The 20,485-nt window shown below is 44.7% G+C and overlaps 1 protein-coding gene across 7 annotated transcripts in view; it reads left to right on the top strand.

Annotated features, from left to right (window-relative positions):
* TULP4 (TUB like protein 4) overlaps positions 1–20,485 on the top strand; it is a 223,062-nt gene that overhangs the window by 117,943 nt on the left and 84,634 nt on the right. Inside the window, exon 1 of one of the 7 annotated variants that reach the window (XM_025294334.2) lies at positions 14,103–14,836. The exons of the other annotated variants lie outside the window; for them this stretch is intronic. Coding sequence (XP_025150119.2) covers positions 14,732–14,836 — 105 coding nt within the window. The 5' untranslated portion in view covers positions 14,103–14,731. Of the gene's footprint in view, positions 1–14,102; positions 14,837–20,485 lie in introns of those variants that run through there. 7 annotated transcript variants of the gene reach the window in all.

Raw genomic sequence — 20,485 nt, 5'->3', positions numbered from 1 at the left:
CCAGCAAGTTTAATGTACACAATATGTGGTTTTGTTTTTGCCACTTCACTGCTTTCACATTCTGAAAAAGTAGCACACAGCATAGCAAATCAGCTAGAAAACATTAGGCTTAAATATAAAGAACGAGGAAATCCAGCTGGTTGATTATTTAGATTATTTTCATGCAGCGATGATAGAGAAGTTGCTAGTACTCAACATCAGCAGGCACTGCTAATCGCGAATAGGAGCTGGTCAGCTTGCCGCTGCTCAGAGAGAAAGAACCCGAAGGTTAAAACAGGTCATGAGCAGAGTGAGTCCAGTTCTTCCAGACAGAGTTCTTTGATGGCCAGTGTAGAGCCTGTTCATGGTGGTGAGAGGATCACAGCAGCAGGAGGGGTTGATACTCTCACAGTTCTCGCTGTGTGCCAGGCGCTGTGCCGAGTGCTCTGCACACACTTACCCCCGAGTCCTCTCAGCAGCCTCTAAGAAGCCGTGTGCAGGACGGTGAGGGCGTCTGCTCCGGGCGCCCCGTTAGCACAGGTGCAGCCAGAGTGCTCATGCTGCTGCCACCACTTCCTGTCATGCCTCCCAAGTGGACAGTCCCTCTTTAAAAAAAAAAAAAGTTTATTTATTTATTTGGCTGTATTGGGTCTTCATTGCATTGCGTGGGATCTTTTCAGCGTGGCGCTCGGACTCTGTACTCATGGCGTGTGGGCTTAGTTGCTCCGTGGCATGTGGGATCTTAGTTCCGCAACCAGACATTGAACCTGCATGCCCTGCATTACACGGCAGATTCTTAACCAGTGGACCACCAGGGAAGAAGTCCCAGGGACAGTGCCTTTGCTGAGCGACAGGTTGAGAAAGCCAAGGTGATCTCTGAGGAAACTGTTGATCATCCCCCTGATGGCTTTGCACTTGAGCCAGATTTACATGCCGCACCAGGCTGGACAGTATGAGAGATTCTTGAAAAACGGTGTGTTAGGTTCTGCTTACCGTTATGGAGTTCATCTCCCCATAGTAATACTGTCTTAATGATATGCGTACTGTTCAAGGAAAGGACATCCAATCCCTGGAGATGGGGATTGAGAACCATACTGGTTCTCTTAAGACTGGGTCTGTTCCATGTGGGCGACGAGACCGAGAGATCTTACTCAAGGAAAACAGTCTGTGCAGTTGTTCAGAGAAGAGCATGAGAAAGGCTTATTCTCCTTTATTTTGTAAGATACTTCAAACTAGGAAACTGAACCTCTGGGGTGATACATCCTGCTCTGTGGGACTCAATCGCCCAGACTGTTTCTGGACTTGTTTTCATAGTATCATTAGGATACTATTAATAACAGAACAATGCAGAGGCCTGCTTAGATGCAAACTCTGATTAGAAGCAAATAGCAGACATTTCCCAGGAGTGAATTGGTAGTGTGGATGTATTGCAAATATGAGTGGTATTTTGTGGTTTACATTGATTTTCCAAAAATGGAAAGAAATGGGGGAAGAATTATGAAATTCAGAGAAGATACTACCTTGTTAAGTCTCCTAGGATCTGCTCTCCAGTTTTGGATTCAGTCATGGGAGCTCTGCTGGATAGGAGAGGAAAGCTGACATACAGGCCGAGGAGGAGGCCAGGAGCCGCCCTCTAGCCACCACTGCTTTAGACAACAGGGTTTATCCCTTCAGTTCTCCATGTACCTCCACGTATTCGTGGTTTCACTCTCAGTTTCTTAGATGTGGTCAGAATTGTTGACAGGAGCATTGCCCTTTCCAACAATATTAATAAGAACATAGGAGACATTTTACTATCCCAGCTGTCATTATTATACAAGAATTCCAGGTCTCAGCTCTAAAGCAGTGAATTTATTCATGAGTGTTACCTCCTAAGACTCAGTATGTTTGTTTTAAAATAGATCTGAAATGTAACATTTTCACAAAGTTGCTTATTAAGGATACTTGCTGATGTGATTATAGAGTTTATCACGGTGTTATTTCTGTCCTTAAAGTTGTCACCTAAACCAAGTGTTAAAGAAGTCAGGTTCTCAGTCATAATTTAAGCAATTAAATGGGAGTTGTTGGCAATTTGGTATGTGTTCCACTCATCAGACATTTGTTGAATACCTGCCATGTGTCAGTGTTTGGACTGTAAAATGAGTAATGTAAATACACATTGGAATGTAAAATGTGGTCATCCCCTTAGTGACGAAGTGGTTTGGTGAGGGCACAGGCCCACAGTTCCAAGATAATGGGACAACTGAAAGAAGATGAGGGGCCTGGAGAAGGGAGGGTGGGAGAAGAAAAGGACATAGCCCCTGACCAGCGATGAAGAGACCCTGGCTGCAGCATGAAACCCAGGATGCTCAGTTTCCGTCCTTACCTGGTAAGGAGTGGACTAGCATACATTGTGCAGTTGTGCCACGATCTTCATGAACAAAACCCCATGCTATATCTAAGAAGCCAGAGTAGTGGGGCAGAGAATGTGATGGAATGTAGTTAAAATTTAAAATGTCTCTCAGGGACAGAGAAAAGAGAGATCCTTGTGGCCTGGTTGACTTGGGAGGCGGGGTCTGTCCTGAGGATGTGCGGCCGCGGCTGTGTGTGCTGGCTGGGGCTGTAGTTCGAGGTGAGGCAGGAACGAAGCACAGAGGCCAGAATCAGCTGCGGGATCCCGGGACGCAAGGACCACAGCTGGAAAGACAGCTCCCTTCCGAAGCCCTTCTCACCTCCCTGTCTCCAGCTGTTTCAGTTGTCTTCACTGCTGTGTAACAAATCACCCCAAAACTCAGTGGCCTAAAGCAGTAGTAATCATGGATTCTCTCTCACAGTTTCTGTGAATCCAGTACTCAGGAGCAGCCCCTTCAGGCAGTTTTGCCTCAGGGTCTAACGAGGTCACAGTCCAGGGGTGAGGGGCTTGGGTTGCGGTCATCCGGAAAGCCCTTTACGGCCGCCCTACCTCCAGGCTGTTCGTGGTCTCTCCAGCCAAACTCCTCGTGGAAAGGCACTCCATCCAGGAGGAAGGGAAGTCTCAGTAGAGGCTGGGTCACTGCCGCTAACTGAGCCTTGACAGTCGTATGGCATCAGCTCTGCTGTTACAGACATCCCCCCCCCGACCCCGATTTAAGAGGCAGGAACTTAGATCCTACATCTCAAAGGGGGCGTTTCAGTGTCTGTATAAGAAGAACATGTCGAACGCAGTAGGTTAGTGTGGCCATCTTTGGGGGAATACAGCCTCTCACGGTGACGGGAGCCTGTTTACTGTGTCGGGTTGTCTTGTGGGATGTCAGTGAGACCTAAGGAGGAGTTTGGCTGGCAGCCCTGGGAAAACCTTTGTTTTCCATGTATCGCTACTTTGTTTCCATATATCAGGAGCAGATATGGCTGTCACTGCATTATGCTTACCCTGCTGGACATGGCTGTTATGCCAGGGACTGTGGCAGCCATCTTGAGGCCATGAAGGAAGAGCCAAGGCAGTCAGGTTGGTTCTGGCATCGTCAGTTTGGGCTGCTATAACCAAGTGCCCTAGAATGGGTGGCTTATAAACAACAGAAACTTGCCACAGTTCTGAAGCTGGAGGTGTGATACCCTGTGCCAGCACGGTTGGGTTCTAGTCACCATTCTCTTCCAGGTTTAGACTGCCAACCTCTCATTGTAACCTCACATTTTGGAAAGTGGGTAAGGTTCTTTGGGGTGAGATTTTGGGGTCATTTTTATAAGGGCATGAATCCCATTCATGATGTTCTACTCTCATGGCCTAATCACCTCTGAAAGTCCCCACCTTCTAATACCGTCTCTTTTGGGGCTAGGATTCCAACATAAACTTTTTGGAGAAACACATTCAGTTCATTGTAGGAACTTTAGACAGTCATGGACCAGTAACAGCACCTGTTTGCCTTCAGGCTTCTGTTAAATGGGAGAGAAAAACTCCTGTATGTCTGAGACACTGTTTCTGAAGTTTCTATTTCTTCTACCTAAATGCCCTTCTAATGAGATAGTATGTGATATTATATAATATGGGATTGGAGAGGCAGTAAGGTTTTTTTGTTATTACACCTGAATGAGAGTAGTTGACATTTTAATAGGCAATGGGAAGCCATTTGAGCTTCTTGTACAGAGTTTGAAATCCATCTGTTGATGAAGTATTTATCAGTGTCTACTATAGGCCCAGCAGTGTCTTAGGCACCATGGGAGATTAAAAAAGCACAAAATAACATCACTGTTGCTAAGTAACTTACAGTTCACTGAAGAGAGATAAGCAAGTGGGTAATACTGATACACATATATGTATATGACTTTTAATGGGCCAGGTATTATGCTAAGGATATAATATGACTTCTTGAATTTAAACTCAGAAATATTATATGAGGAAGGTACTCTGATCTCCTTTCTCAAGTAGATGAGGAAAAGATGCTTAGAAAGGTTGAATAACTTGCCTACGTTTAATTGTAAGGTTTTCTCTTGCTTTAAATGTGAAAGGAATTTGCCCTGGAAGTGCAGAGTTCTTGGATCTTCACTTCATCTAGCCTCTGTTCTGAGCCTCTGCACTTGTGCCAGATGCTCTGCTGGGTGCCAAGAACACGGAGGTGAACACAATGGGACCTGTGCCTTTGACGAGCCAAATGGAACATGAGGCTGACTTGCACGGAACCACATTTGCGAATGGGACACACATCTATCAAGGGCCTCCTATTAACTCGTGTGACATTTCACTGTGTTCTTTTCTAATGCATTAAATTAACTTCTGTAATGGCTATTTATTGTGGCATAGCAAACCATTTAAAAATTCAGTATGGAAAACAACAGCTGTTTGTTTAGGTCAAGATTCTGTGGGTGAGCAGTTGGCTGGGCTGAGGAAAGTGGTTCTCCTGGGCTGGGCCAGACTCATCATACTAGTCATGTATCTGCAGTCACCCTCCAGTCAGCTAGGCAGCTCTGTTCTGAGGACTGGCAGGCTGTCCGTTGGAATGACCAGGGCAACCAGGCTACATGTCCTTCATCCAGCAGGCATCCAGGCTAGCCTGGGCTTTCTTTTGTGGTAGCTGGGCAGGATTCCAACAGAAAGCAGGGTATGCAGGGTCTCTGGAGGCCTAAGCCTGGGGCTGGCACATCCTCTCTTCTGCAGTTTTCTGTTGGCTAGAGTCCCAGAGCAAGCCCAGATTCAGCGGATGGGGACATAGGGCTCTGCCTCGCCCTCCTGTAGTGGAAGCATGGAGTCGTAACCATTGGACAACCAGGAAAGCCCTTAACTGGAAATTTGGACCTGGAGAAGTCAGGGCCCAAGAGTGAACTTTTGAAATCGTCGTCCCAGGGTGATACGAGGAACCATGAGAATGATTTTGCTCTGAGAGGGAGGAGCAGAAATCTGAATGCTGTCTGAGAGGTAGGCCGGTCTTAGGAGGACCAGGGTGGATAAGGGAGACAGTGAGGACTGACAGAGTTTTCTAGGAGGGAGACCAGGCTGGTGGCACGTGCGGTGATGATGAGAGTGGATTCTGGTAGAGATGACAGGATCTACCAGTGAATCACATTTGAGGTGAGATAGAAGACTCAAAGCTTTCTGGTGGATCTGAAGGATAGAGTTACATTTACTGGGATGGTAAAGATCAAGTACCACATTTGGGGCAAGAATCCAAGACTTCTGCTTTGAACTTCAGCTTGAGGCGCCTTGGCTGTCAGTCTCAGCAGTGAAGTCAGGTGGCATGGAGGTGGGTCTGGCAGTGACTGCTGAGTCTGGTTGGTTGGATGGGGGGAGACTTTGGTAAAGTTCCTTATGTTCTAAATGGCAGTAGTACTGTTTCTTTAAAATAACTTACCTCAGATATTCTGAACACAATTATTTTTCTAGCATATAATGCAAATTCTTCATTCCCTGAATGTAGTACACATAATGATGAAGTAATTTAATTGTGAAAATGTGACTTTTAGTATCAGAACTACATGCTTGTTTCACACTTTTGTATCTTTTTCTTAGTTGGCAGCAGTTGATCCCTTGTCAGGGTAGGCATTTTAGTGTTAACAGGTCATTAAGCTGGTTGTCTGAGATGGGTGAGGTGGCATTGTCACCCCGACTAGGATGAGAGGTTGACTCCATGGCCATCTGGCTTCGGACCTGAACCTGCCCTTGTTGGCTGTGGCCGAAGAACTCTGGGAGCACGATGTTCTGGACCTTGTTGCTTTGGAACGTAGTCAAGGGCTCACCTTATACATGTTTGGAGAGCATGTAACATGAAGAGTCTGCAAAATTAAATTATCTGCTTGGAATATTTTCCAGCGGGAGCTTTAACAATTCTGAAATTAATTCCAGATTCTCCCTCTCAGTGCCCAGCCCCAAAGTTAGGCTTTTAACTGGGTTAAAAGTTGGTTGATTGTTAACTCTTTCAGTAAACAAACAGGTGCTTTCATCTGGAAAGTCATTGCCCTCGCCTTTCCCAGGCAGCACTAGTGGTAAAGAGCCCGCCTGCCAGTGCAGGACACATAAGAGACGCACGTTCAATCCCTGGATTGGAAAGATCTGGAGGATCTTTCTGGATCTTTTCTCCAGCATCCTCCAGGAAAGATCCTCCAGGATCCTGGAGGAGGGCATGGTAACCCACTCCAGTATTCTTGCCTGGAGAATCCCATGAACAGAGGAGCCTGGCGGGCTATAGTCCACGGGGTCACACAGAGTCAGACACGACTGAGTGACTGAGCAGCAGCACCAGCAGCATACGTTGTAATTCATGCATTGCATGTATCATTTGCTTGGTATATAAAGTTCCTTATTCAATGTTAATTTTTTTCCCTTCTGCTCTACAATAGTCTTGTCAACCAAATGGTACCATATAGCTAACTTTATGTGGATTAAGGAAAAGCTCACAGATACTTGTATAATATCTTGATTGTAAAGGTTGCAGTTGACTAGCTGAGATAGTCACCCCAAACATTATTTTATTTAATCCTAGCCACAGTTGTCAGAGCACTACCCCCTATTAATTTTAAGTTTTACTACAAATTTGGTAAGGTTGGTTTCCTAATTAGAATAATAAATTTGGAATTTCAGTGCTCAGACCTTAATGAAACAGTAAATTCTCAAAAATTAACAAAGCAAAACATTGAGGATGTCCAATCTCTCATGGTGACAAAGTGAAATTTGCTGATAGCTTTGTATGCCAGCAGCCCCAGAGAGAGAGAGAGAGAGAGAGAGAGAGAGAGAGAGAGAGGACAGTTGTACAAGGTGTTCATAGGTGCTGATAAAGACAGTGGAGTAAACTATCTTTTCACTGATTTAATGGATATAAATTTATTTTTTAAAAACAAATGTATTACAGATGTAACTTGTTTCATGGATAAGAAGGAACACTTAATCCCTTCACTACAGTTTAGTGGAGCTACAAAGTTCAGATAGAAAGAAAGAAAGATAGTGCTAAGTCGTGTCCAACTCTTATGATCCTATGAACTGTACCCCACCAGGCTTCTCTATCCATGGGATTCTCCAGGCAAGAAGACTGGAGTGGGGTGCCATTTCCTTCTCCAGGGGATCTTCCCAACCCAGGAATTGAACCCAGGTCTCCTGCATTGCAGACAGATGCTTCACCGACTGAACTACACAGGGAACCCCAAAGTTCAGATAGGGTGTGTCTTAGTGCACAGACAGAAGACAGAAGCTATGGATTAGAAATTTGATTTAACCATCCATTAGCTGAATGATCTTGGGCAAATTCCTAAACCTCTCTCTGTTTCCCACACCTTTAGTTGCAGAATGGGGACCATAATCATTCCTGTCTCACAGGGCTGTAAAGGGGACTAAATGAGTTAAAGCCTGGAACGTGCTTAGAATTGTAACTAGCACACAGTGGTAGCTGTTTTTAAAACTTGGAAAATTGAGAAAGAAATTTATCCTCTATTTCTCCCATCTCAAAGTAATTATAGAAATGAACAGGTTGGGAAAAATTTGGAGAAAGTCGTCAAAACAGGAAAATGTTGTAAAGGCCAAGGACAACATCAGGACGAAACCACACGCGGTGCAGTTGGAGAGCCGGTTGAGCTCGTAGGGGCTACAGCAGAGAGGGGGTGGTGCTGCCCTGTAATAAACGTGGAGCTGTTTGTGTAGTTCTCTCAGTTAAAGCTCTTAATGCAGGTTCATTGTATTGCACCAAAGCTCAAATCAAAATTTGAAGATCATCTGTCATCTGAAACATCAGAATTGCTCTCTGCCTTATGTATCGTATGACTGTCTGCCAGTCACATATGCATCTTTTTTTTTTCCTTCTCATGTGTATCTTAAAGTTTAAAGATGTTTTCCAGGATGGCATGCAGTGGTTGATGTCCTCGTTTGGAGGGATTGAGACTGGCAGGTGGTTAGTTAACCCAAAGGAGAAAGAGAGAAGTTGGATAAACTAAGGAGTTGATTAAAAAATGATGCATTTTACTTTAAACATTTTCAGTTCAGTTCAATCGCTCAGTTGTGTTCAACTCTTTGCAGTCCCATGGGCTGCAGCACGCCAGACTTCCCTGTCCATCACCAATTCCTGGAGCTTACTCAAACTCATGTCCATCGAGTTGGTGATGCCATCTAACCATCTCATCCTCTGTCATCCCCTTCTTCTCCTCCCTTCAATCTTTCCCAGCATCAGGGTCTTTTCCAATGAGTCAGTTCTTCTCATTAGGTGGCCAAGTACTGGAGCTTCAGCTTCAGCATCAGTCCTTCCAATGAATATTCAGGACTGATTTCCTTTAGGATTGACTGGCTGGATCTCCTTGCAGTCCAAGGAACTCTCAAGAGTCTTCTCCAACACCATAGTTCAAAAGCATCAATTCTTTGGCACTCAGCTTTCTTTATGGTCCAACTCTCACATCCATACATGACTAGTGGAGAAACCATAGCTTTGACTAGGTGGACCTTTCTTGGCAAAGTAATGTCTCTACTTTTTAATACACTGTCTAGGTTTGTCATAGCTTTTCTTCCAAGGAGCAAGCATCTTAATTTCATGGCTGTGGTCAACATCTGTAGTGATTTTGGAGCCCCCCAAAATAAATTCTCTCACTGTTTCCATTGTTTCCCCATCTGTTTGCATGAAACAATGGGACCAGATGCCATGATCTTAGTTTTATGAATATTGAGTTTTCAGCCAGCTTTTTCACTCTCCTCTTTCATTCTCATCAAGAGGCTGTTTAGTTCCTCTTCGCTTTCTGCCATAGGGTGGTGTCATCTGCATATCTGAGGTTATTGATATTTCTCTTGGAAATCTTGATTCCAGCTTGTGCTTCATCCCACCTGGCATTTCTCATGATGTACTCTGCATATAAGTTAAATAAGCAGGGTGACAATATACCGCCTTGATGTACTCCTTTCCCAATTTGGAACCAGTCTGTTGTTCCATGTTTGGTTCTAACTGTTGCTTCTTGACCTGCATACAGATTTCTCAGGAGACAGGTCAGGTGGTCTGGTATTCCCATCTCTTGAAGAATTTTCCAGTTTGCTGTGATCCACACAGTCAAAGGCTTTGGTGTAGTTGATAAAGCAGAACTAGATGTTTTTCTGGAATTCTTTTGCTTTTTCTATGATCCAACGGATGTTGGCAATTTGATCTCTGGTCCCTCTGCCTTTTCTAAATTCACCTTGAATGTTTGGAAGTTCTCAGTTCAAGTACTGTTGAAGCCTGGCTTGGAGAATTTTGAGCATTACTTTGCTTGTGTGTGAGATGAATGTAATTGTGCGGTAGTTTGAGCATTCTTTGGCATTGCTTTCTTAAACATTACTTTGACTTAAAGCATAATTTCTGAGCAGCAGATTAACCAGTAGTTTTTCCATATATTCACTCCATGATGTTTTTTTCCATTGTCCAAGGTATGTGCTGCTTGCTGAAATACCATACTACCAGTGTTTTACTCAAGAAAGGTTCTCTTGGGGTGTCAGGCTGTCTTTCTTACCACTCGCTCCCCATTTACCCTGAGGCACACACACACACACAAACACACACACACACACCCCAACTTCTTTTTTTAAAACAGTTTTACTGAGATATAATTTATGTACGGTACAATTTACCTATTTAAAGCTTTCCTGTACAGTGTAATGGTTACAACCCTTTATTGTGAGCAGAACGCGAAAGCCACTTGGAAGGAAAGGCTCACGGTAGGCATGCTGTGTAAATGATTGTCTTTAATTGTTGACTGCCTGTCACCCTCACCTAATTGAACGGAAATCTTTTTAAGTGACTTGCGTTTATTGAATCTTTACAAACTCAACGCAGTTTTCATATTCAAATCATATTCATGAATGTGCATGTGAGCAACTCAGACTCATTCCCTCCAAAAGTAAATTCCATGGTCAGTTCTGCTCTCTTCCTTTAATGCATATAATGTAGTTGCTTGGAGAAAATTGCTGCTTTAAGAGATTTAAGTATCTCAAATGGTTTAGCCAGAGTAAATATAAATAATGACATCTTTTCTGTTCTCTATTATAGCAGATTGCCAAATTCAATTCATACAGTATAGGACTTAGTAATTTCTGTGCTTAACTAGCAAATAAATAGCCTTGAAATTTTGTTTAAATAGAAGATTGGTAATAAAATTGGTCTCATTGTATAAGATTGTTAGAAAAAAATAATACACTTCTTTTCTGATGAATCAAACAAAGCCCTCATCAGAGGTATAGTTTTTCTGCACAGGAATAATTATGTTATTTTGAAAAAAAAAAAAAAAACAAAACAACCACTCACCTAGAAAATAATTTTTTAAGTTAAAAAAATAGCTTCCTGAAGTTATCAAAGTAAACTCTGTGAATTATGGTCAAAAGTAAATTAACTCTGTAAATTATGGTCAGTTAGTATCACAATTGAAATCTTACTAAGAACTGCAAAGCACAGACTAGACTAGACTGGATCACAGCTTTCCTGAGTTGGTGACAGCAAGAGTGGCAGTTGCCATGGTGATTGCCAGTATTTACTGGGGAGTGAAAGTGAAAATTGCTCAGTCGTGACCTTTGTGACCCCATGGACTCTACAGTCCATGGAATTCTCCAGGCCAGAATACTGGAGTGAGGTAGCCTTTCCCTTCTCCAGGGGATCTTCCTGACCCAGGGATCGAACCCAAGTCTCCCTCATTGCAGGTGGATTCTTTACCAGCTGAACCACCAGGGAAGCCCAAGAACTCTGGAGTGGGTAGCCTTTCCCTTCTCCAGTGGATCTTTCTGACCCGGGGATCGAACCCGTGTCTCCTGCACTGCGGGCAGATTCTTTGCCAGCTGAGCTCTGAGGCAAGCACAGGTCTGCTGTCACCCTGTCTGGCATTCAGTAATTCTGATTTGTATCTCAGGTTTGAAGAGGAAGGCCCCAGTTCAAGATGATGCAGTTTGCTGATCTGTGTTTCACAGAGATGCATGAAACCAAAATAGTTTCCTAGTTTTGCCAGTTCTGATAGGTTTTGCTGAAAGTATCTTAGTTTCAAAGGATTTAATTTTCTCACTAAACCCCGCAACTAAAATCAATAAAAGGCAACTTTTCCCTGAGATAAAAGTGAGACAGCATTTTCCCCCCCTGAACTTTGTTATCATTTACATTAAAATAAATGTTTTGATTGAGATCAAGAGAAGTGGATTTGGAGATTTTATTGTACAAATTATTTCTTAGGTTTTAATTAATATGATTAATCACAAAATGCTGTGAGGGCTGTAATTATTCTGTGGTTTGCTTCTCTCCTTGGAGTTGGCAAACAGCGCTTTTGACAGAGTTTCTGTTGATGAGCGTGGATCTGTCCAGAAGATGGCCAGAGCCCAGTGGTACCCCTCCGCCTCAAGGGTGGAAAGCTCCTTTGGTTTAAGGTTACAGTGTCTGTTGGAGAGTTTAGCCCAGTTCAGGTTGTTGAACAGAAATTCATGTGAATGTGAATAAACACCCAGGCTAGGTAGTTTTATTTGGTTTTAATGGTGTTGAAACATGTTTAAAACATAAGTCATTCGTGTGTATAGTAAGAAATAAAGAAATACATGAAGTAAAATACCATCTCCGATATCTGGGGAAGCAACTATTGATAACAGTTCGGTATTCTTGTGTGCTTTTTTGTGCATATAAGAATGGGCAAAAAGGCACATAACATGTACATAAGGGACTTCCCTGGTGGTCCAGTGGCTAAGACTCTGGGCTCCCAATGCAGGGGGCCCAGGTTCAGTCTCTGGTCAGGGAACTAGATCCCACATGCTGCAACCAAGAGTTCACATGCCACAACTAAAGATTCTGCATCTTGCAACAAAAATCGAAAGTCCTGTGTGCTGCAAGTAAGATCTGATGCTGCCAAATAAATTAATAGATAATTTTAAATGTGTGCGTGATGTCCATAGCTTTTCATAAAACAGTTAGATCATGGTACACCTGACCAGCAACTTGCTTTTTTCTTCACATAACTGTGTGTAACTTCTTTTCTTCTGTATGACAACTTCTTTGGCAATATGCTTTTTCAAAAACAAAAAGAGAGAAAAAGATTGTTATTCAGATGAATGGATGGCCTATTATTTATTTATTTATTTACCCATGTATTGGTGGATGTTTGTTTTTTTCTCCTTATTAATATGTTAGCATCTACAGCTTAAAAAGTAGCAGTCTGATTCTACTTGTCACTTACCGCAAGAAGGACTGTTGTTCTAGCGGCAACTGTCTACAAACGTGATTGTACTGTTAACTTCCTCCTAAAGGTAACTTTATCACACAAAGTCTTCAACCTCATCTGAACAGAAGGTTGACCCCTTCTGTTAGACCTATCAATCTTTACACTTCATTTCATCAACTACATTCTGTAACTGGATGTGTCTCTAGAGACCATCTATTGGGTGTTTAGGAGACAGTTCCCCAGATAAGGAGAAGTCATTACTATGTTCAACAGATGGAAAGTCAGATCGAAGCAGGGAAGGAGCAAATAGAAGATCTGAGAAGGTGGCAGCTTGTGTACCAAGTACCTGAAAAGTCAGATGATAGAGAAGAGAAAAGAATGCCGTTAATGGAATAGTTTTGTGGAAACTAAAAACTCAAGAGTGAAGAGTTTCACTCAGCTAGCACATTTATTTTGTATAGGTACTATGTTTATTTTAAAATATGAATAAAGCAGAAACCCTTGAAATAATAAATAACAGCATGGACACAACTTTCATAAGGATTTCTTTCTTTAAATAGTATAGTGTTTGTGTATGTATTTATGTCTGGGGGCAGATAGGAGATGAGCATTGGTATTTATTTCCTTTTGTAAAATTTAATATGAAAACCGTAAGGAGATACTTTATTATGAAGTGGAATATGAATATATCTTGAAAAATTGAATACCAAATATGGCCGTTGTATACAGCAAGGTATTCTTTTATTAAGAATAAGCTTTTCTTCTCTGTTTCCTTTTAGTAGTTGCATGTTTAAAGTGCATTATGCCCATAGGACAGGGTGACAGAGGAATTGTGACAAAAGGCAAATAATCATTAGTGATGGTTTAGAATCAGTTGTACCTTATGAGGGTATGCTCCGGAAATTTAAACATAAAAAGCAAATTTGGTGAATATGTGAAAAAATATTCTTCTCTTAGCAACTGCATGCTTCCCCTAAGATAAAATTTTAAAAAGACCAGAAATACTGAATGGCAAATAGAAGGGGGAAAAAGTGGAAGCAGCGATAGTTTTTATTTTCTTGGGCTCCAAAATTACTGCAGATGGCAACTGCAGCCATGAAACTAAAAGACACTTGCTGCTTGGAAGAAAAGCTATGACCAACCTAGACAGTGTATTAAAAAGCAGAGACATTACTTTACCAACAAAAGTCCATGTAGTCAAAGCTATGGTTTTCCCAGTAGTCATGTAGGGATATGAGAGCTGGACCATAAAGAAAGCTGAGCGCTGAAGAATTGATGCTTTTGAACTGTGGTGTTGGAGAAGACTCTTGAGAGTCCCTTGGACTGCAAGGAGATCCAACCAGTCCAACATTCATTGGAAGGACTGATGCTGAAGCTGTAGCTCCAATGCTTTGGCCACCTGATACGAAGAGCCGACTCACTGGAAAAGACCCCGATGCTGGGAAAGATTGAAGGCAGGAGGAGACGAGGACAACAAAGGATTAGGTGGTTGGATGGCATCACCGACTCAATGGACATGAGTTTGAGGAAACTCCGCGAGATGGTGAAGGATGGGGAAGTCTGGCGTGCTGCATCCATGGGGGTGCAGATAAGATAGATAAAAAGAGTCAGATAAGACTGAGCGAGTGAACAGCAACAACTGAATGGCACGGGCTCAGGCTTCCAAATGTATTTCCATACCTGGTGTAAAAGACATGGGATTATTGGATTAATGAGGACGAGTTAGGAGTGGGAATGGACTGCTTTGGTTCGTGTGGTCTGCTTGCTTTCCATTGGGTACCAGGCTGTCTGTGAGGACTGCAGTTTTATCATGCCTTTGCCAGCGTTGGATGTTATGTTTCACAGTGACCTTTTGTGGTTATGCTTGTCAGTGGTGCTTATGAATAGACACTTGCGTTATCTGTAGCGCTTAGGCGTGCTTTCCTGTGTGCTGTAGGGAAGCACCACAAGAAGAAGCCTTTTCTGCTTTGCCCACTGTGTGTTCCCTGAGCCTCAGAGAAGGAATGTGGTGGCACTCAGTGATATCTGCTGAAAGAAGTGACACAGTACGCTTAAGTGTAGCTCATAGGAATAGGATGGTGAGTCACATAACGGGAGGTTCAGAGGCAAGTGGCTGCAGCTGTTGTTCTGAAAGCCCGAGGCAGTGTCTCTGCCCTTCTCTTGGCCTTTTCCTCTTGGTCACAAGATGACTGCTGCAGCTCCCTCCACAGTAGGAGAGTTCAGGGTGAGAGAAAGCATGGTAGGGTGGCTTCCGCTGCTTTCTGCTCACATCTCATTGGCCAGTGCTCAGGTATGTCCGGCTTTTTTGCAATATAAAAGTCTCAAGACCTAAGAGCCTGACAGGCTGCTCTGTCCATGGAATTTTTCAGGCAAGAATACTGGAGTGGGTTGCCATTTCCTCCTCGAGGGGATCTTCCTGACCCAAGGATCAAAGCTGTGACTCCTGTGTCTCCTGAATTGTAGGCAGATTCTTTACCGCTGAGTGATGTTCTGTGGCCAGTCCTGACTCCAGGGAGAGGGAGCCTTGAAGATCAGCAGAAGCAGACAGGGAGGGGGCCTGTTGGGATTGGATAATGGGTGAGCCCTCCACCCTCCTACACAGCCACCGTGTCTGTCTGTTTACAATTGTATTTCAGGACCCACTAGGGAAACTGAGAATTTCCTGTTATTTATTTAACATTTTCTATTCTTAATTCTTTATTATATGTGATAGGTACATTTTTCCTAGTTTGTTTTGGTCTTTTAAATTTACTGATTTCGCAATTTCAGTTAGCATTAGTTACATCTTTTTTTGTTTGCAAGTTGTATAAAATCTGATTTTAACTTTACCCCAAATACATAATTTATTGCCTCTCATGACTGAAATGCCCTGGGTTGGTCTGGCTTGGGCATATTTCATCCACACATCAAGTGGCGTCTTCAGCTGTGCTTTCTCCACATGTTGATTGTGTTTGCTCGTCAGATTCTTTCATGGGGGTGGTTCTGATAGCCCCCAGCTTTCATGACCTCAGCAGCTCCTAGCGCCCGGTGAAAGGTGGACCCTCTACCCCAGGAGCTGTCAGCCAGCAGCCACGGGGAAGGCCTGGCGGGCGGCCTGAGTCCTGGTTGCCCTGGCCAGCTGGCGGGGAGGCTCAGTGACAGGCGGTCCTGGCACAAGCACGCAGGGCGGATGGGTCATCCCTGGACTCAGAGAAACGGACGTGTCCACTCGACCTGATAGGTACGCGCGGGGGTTTTCACGTCGTGTTGGCTGTTCTTCTTTTGACTTTCTCCTGTTGCCTCAAAGCTTAGAAAGTTGTCTGTTTTCAGTGATGTGACGCCTGCACAGTCCTGCTCTACACTGGATGGCAGAGTGACGTGGGCGAGGGGCACACTGCTGGCTCTGGGCTCAGATGCCCGTGTCGCACAGCGCGGCCCAGCCTCCGGCAGCTCCAGTGCCTTGAGCAAGTCTTCCTCGGCCTCTGCCCTCTCTTCCCAGGATGGAGGAGACTGGATAGTCGCAGTCTTTCCCAGTGAAGTAACCCTCAAGAGTCCAGCGGGGACATGTGTAACCCTGTCAGCACAGGGCCAGGCAGAGAGCCGGCCCTGGTGAAGCAGGCTGCCCTTGCCGCCACCTCCTCCAGCCCCGCCGTCACACCCAGCCCGCTGCTGGCTTCCCTGTCGCCTTGCCCTCATGCTGACTTCAACACTTCTTATGTTCTTGGCAAAAAATTATCCTTATTTTTAGGCAGTTGAGTCAGATGATTAAGAAACATTGACAGAAAGCTTAGCTCTGTATGCCTTCTTTGAAACAGGTTCAGTTTTACAAATCAGGTAGCTACTGTGATAATTAGTTTTCCTTTCTTTACATCGGATTCAGTGCTTTAAAAAGGTAGTGAAAGAGGTAATGCATACAAAAGGCATTCACTGTTCTGAAATGGATCCTTTGAAAATACGCTAAAGGGAACAAATGAATGCAGCTTTTCTCATTTTATGTAATCTTTTATATACAGATTTATATAAATAATATATTTATTTTGGAAAAAAATATACTGCAGGAGGCATATAAAAACCTGTTATCCCGTCTCCTAAAGGTACTTGTGGTATCTCCTTACAGACTGCTTTTTCAACACACATACACGTGCATTGTGATACAACTCAAGATCTTTCACTTCCATAGTCTAAGTGGGAGAGGTTTGTTTTCTGACTTGTTTTAACTTCCCTGCAAGAAATGTCCATGCCACTGTCCTAAGCCCTCGTTTCCAGAATCCTGGAGTAAGCGCCCAAGCTGCCTTCTGTCTGTGACCCATGGTAGGACAGCTGGAGTGGGCAGGCTTCAGCTGCTTTATCTTTACAGGACATCAACCAGGGGTTGAGACAGTGGGCCGTGCTGGGATTAGCTGATGTAATTATGAAAAGCGAGACTGTGTTGGTTCTGCAAGAGGGATTTTCAACAATGCAATGAACTTCAGGTGTTAACTGACCGCCACGTGGAGAGCAACTGGAGGGAAGTTTAGCCGTGGTCCTGAGAGCACGGATGCTGTCCTAGGACAGCCTTAGAGAGACATCTGCCTGCAGGGTGGGCACCTGCCTCTGAGAGTAATGAGGCCAGAGCCAGAGGTGCCTCCCAGAGCCTGGGTGGGATCCCCGTGCTGACATCCTGACTTGCCCAGGGACATGAAGGACTGCCCGTCTCCTTCACTTCAAATTAGATGTTTCCATTCATTGTCTCAGATAATCACGATGGTGTGATCACTGACCTAGAGCCAGACATCCTGGAATGTGAAGTCCAATGGGCCTTAGAAAGCATCACTACGAACAAAGCTAGTGGAGGTGATGGAATTCCAGTGGAGCTATTTCAAATCCTGAAAGATGATGCTGTGAAAGTGCTGCACTCAATATGTCAGCAAATTTGGAAAACTCAGCAGTGGCCACAGGACTGGAAAAGGTCAGTTTTCATTCCGATCCCAAAGAAAGGCAATGCCAAAGAATACTCAAACTACCGCACAATTGCACTCATCTCACACGCTAGTAACGTAATGCTCAAAATTCTCCAAGCCAGGCTTCAGCAATATGTGAACCGTGACCTTCCTTATGTTCAAGCTGGTTTTAGAAAAGGCAGAGGAACCAGAGATCAAATTGCCAACATCCGCTAGATCATGGAAAAAGCAAGAGAGTTCCAGAAAAACATCTATTTCTGCTTTATTGACTATACCAAAGCCTTTGACTGTGTGGATCACAATAAACTGTGGAAAATTCTGAAAGAGATAGGAATACCAGACCACCTGACCTGCCTCTTGAGAAATCTGTATGCATGTCAGGAAGTAACAGTTAGAACTGGACATGGAACAACAGACTGGTTCCAAATAGGAAAAGGAGTACATCAAGGCTGTATATTCTCACCCTGCTTATTTAACTTATATGCAGAGTACATCATGAGAAACGCTGGGCTGGAAGAAACACAAGCTGGAATCAAGATTGCCGGGAGAAATATCAATAACCTCAGATATGCAGATGACACCACCCTTATGGCAGAAAGTGAAGAGGAACTCAAAAGCCTCTTGATGAAAGTGAAAGTGGAGAGTGAAAAAGTTGGCTTAAAGCTCAACATTCAGAAAACGAAGATCATGGCATCCGGTCCCATCACTTCATGGGAAATAGATGGGGAAACAGTGGAAACAGTGTCCAACTTTGTTTTTCCGGGCTCCAAAATCACTGCAGATGGTGACTGAAGCCATGAAATTAAAAGACGCTTACTCCTTGGAAGGAAAGTTATGACCAACCTAGATAGCATATTCAAAAGCAGAGACATTACTTTGCCAACAAAGTTTCGTCTAGTCAAGGCTATGGTTTTTCCTGTGGTCATGTATGGATGTGAGAGTTGGACTGTGAAGAAGGCTGAGCGCTTCTGAAGAATTGATGCTTTTGAAGTGTGGTGTTGGAGAAGACTCTTGAGAGTCCCTTGGACTGCAAGGAGACCAACCAGTCCATTCTGAAGGAGATCAGCCCTGGGATTTCTTTGGAAGAAATGATGCTAAAGCTGAAACTCCAGTACTTTGGCCACCTGATTCGAAGAGCTGACTCATTGGAAAAGACTCTGATGCTGGGAGGGATTGGGGACAGGAGGAGAAGGGGATGACAGAGGATGAGATGGCTGGATGGCATCACTGACTCGATGGACGGGAGTCTGAGTGAACTCTGGGTGTTGGTGATGGACAGGGAGGCCTGGTGTGCTGCCATTCATGGGGTCTCAAAGAGTCGGATACGACTGAGCGACTGAACTGAACTGAACTGAATTCATTGGCTTTGGCCAATGAATTATCTACAAAACCTCAAACAGCTCTGCCTGGTTTTCTCCGGCCCTGCTCTCTCCATTGCCATGGATGCTGGCACCGACACTGGAATCCCCATCAGCCCCCAGCTCGCCCCCTCGGGTCTGAGGCGTAACCAGGAGACAAGCCCATGGGCTTTGGGACATTCTTTGTGACTGCATTAAGATGTAGACCCCCTTGGCTAATGCGTGGCCTCGGCCCTTGTCCTCATCTGCAGAACCAGCTCACGCAGGGCCCAGGTGGAGCTGTAATACTGCTTCTGTTACGTTGGCAATCCTGTCCTCCTCATTTATGGAGACTAGGTTTATTTTGTTGTATGAAATACACCGATGACCTCCTGCTTTTTCATATATCACGAAATTTTGAATGTTTTGAGTCAGAACGATACTAGGAGTTGATGAGGGCAGATGGAGACCCAGAAAACTGTCCAGGTTAGGTTCGCGCCGGCCTGACTCCCTTGGCTCCAGCAGGCTAGTGGGTCGAGGAGGAGTAAGCGTCTCCTGTACCCATCTTCCGTTCTCAGCTGGGTCTCCTAACAAGAGAGAGACAAGCGCAAAGCCCGCACGTTTGTTTAATGTAAGTGTTACATGAGATGAGAGCCATCGTGAGGAAATGAGCCATGAAGCCGTGGTTAATCCTGGGTGTCTGGTGCTGGCTTGATGAGGGGAGGGGTGGTGGGAACACGACATGACAGAAGGGCCTTGGCTCAGCGCAGGGAACTGGGGTGACCTAGCGAGGCCTTGTCCGTCCAGCCCTCTCATGTCCCTCCATCCTTGGAGATGCTGGCGCTCCATCCCTCAGGTTCAGGGAGGCCACCTCCGAAATGAGGATCTGAGGGGCTGCTTTGGGGGAGAAGGATGAGGGCGGGTCAGAGTCCTTCGTGCTCCTTCCATTTCTAAAGTTCCTTCCTTGTAAACTCGCCAGCGTGCAGCATGTGCCGTGCATTGGGGGGATGTGTCCTGACCCTCATCTGGGTGATGACCATGCGGGTGTACCAGGTGCCCCAGCCAACAGCCAAGGTTCCCACCTCCCTCACTGGGCCCGCGGGCCAACCCTGGGGAGCCTGCAGTCTCTGGCCACTCTGATCTGTGAAGCCAGCACATCACCCCTGGTAAATGCCACATTGGGGAAAGGCATCACCACTTCTCCATGCCAGGCTCACGGTGGGCAGGCTCCTCCTGTCTTGGATGTAGCTAACCACGTGGTGTGACTGCCCAGGCCTGGAGCTGGTGAAGTTCCCTCGTGGCTCAGTGGTAAAGAATCCACCAGCCAGTGCAGTGGTTGTGGGTTCAGTCCCTGGGTTGGGAAGATCCCCTGGAGAAGTAAATGGCAACCCACACCAGTATTCTTGCCTGGAGGATCCCATGGACAGAGGAGCCTGGTGGGCTACAGTCCATGGGGTCACAAAGAGTTGGACACGACTGAGCAACTGGCGCACTGACATATACACATACTTACGTGTTTAGTATCCATATATGTTTTATACACACATGGAAGCCATGTCCTGTCAGGTCTGTCTGGATCAGCCCTATACTTTTCTGGCTGGTGAAGACCCATTCTGACTGTAGGAAAAATGTCAGTCCTGCCGTTTTCTTGTTTGTGCTTGTGCTGCATAATTAGTTTTATCT

Source organism: Bubalus bubalis, chromosome 10 (genome assembly GCF_019923935.1).
Source record: "Bubalus bubalis isolate 160015118507 breed Murrah chromosome 10, NDDB_SH_1, whole genome shotgun sequence".
In the NCBI taxonomy this organism is placed as follows: domain Eukaryota; kingdom Metazoa; phylum Chordata; class Mammalia; order Artiodactyla; family Bovidae; genus Bubalus; species Bubalus bubalis.
The sequence above is the reverse complement of the archived record's forward strand: the minus strand, read 5'-3'. Positions and strand labels throughout refer to the sequence as shown.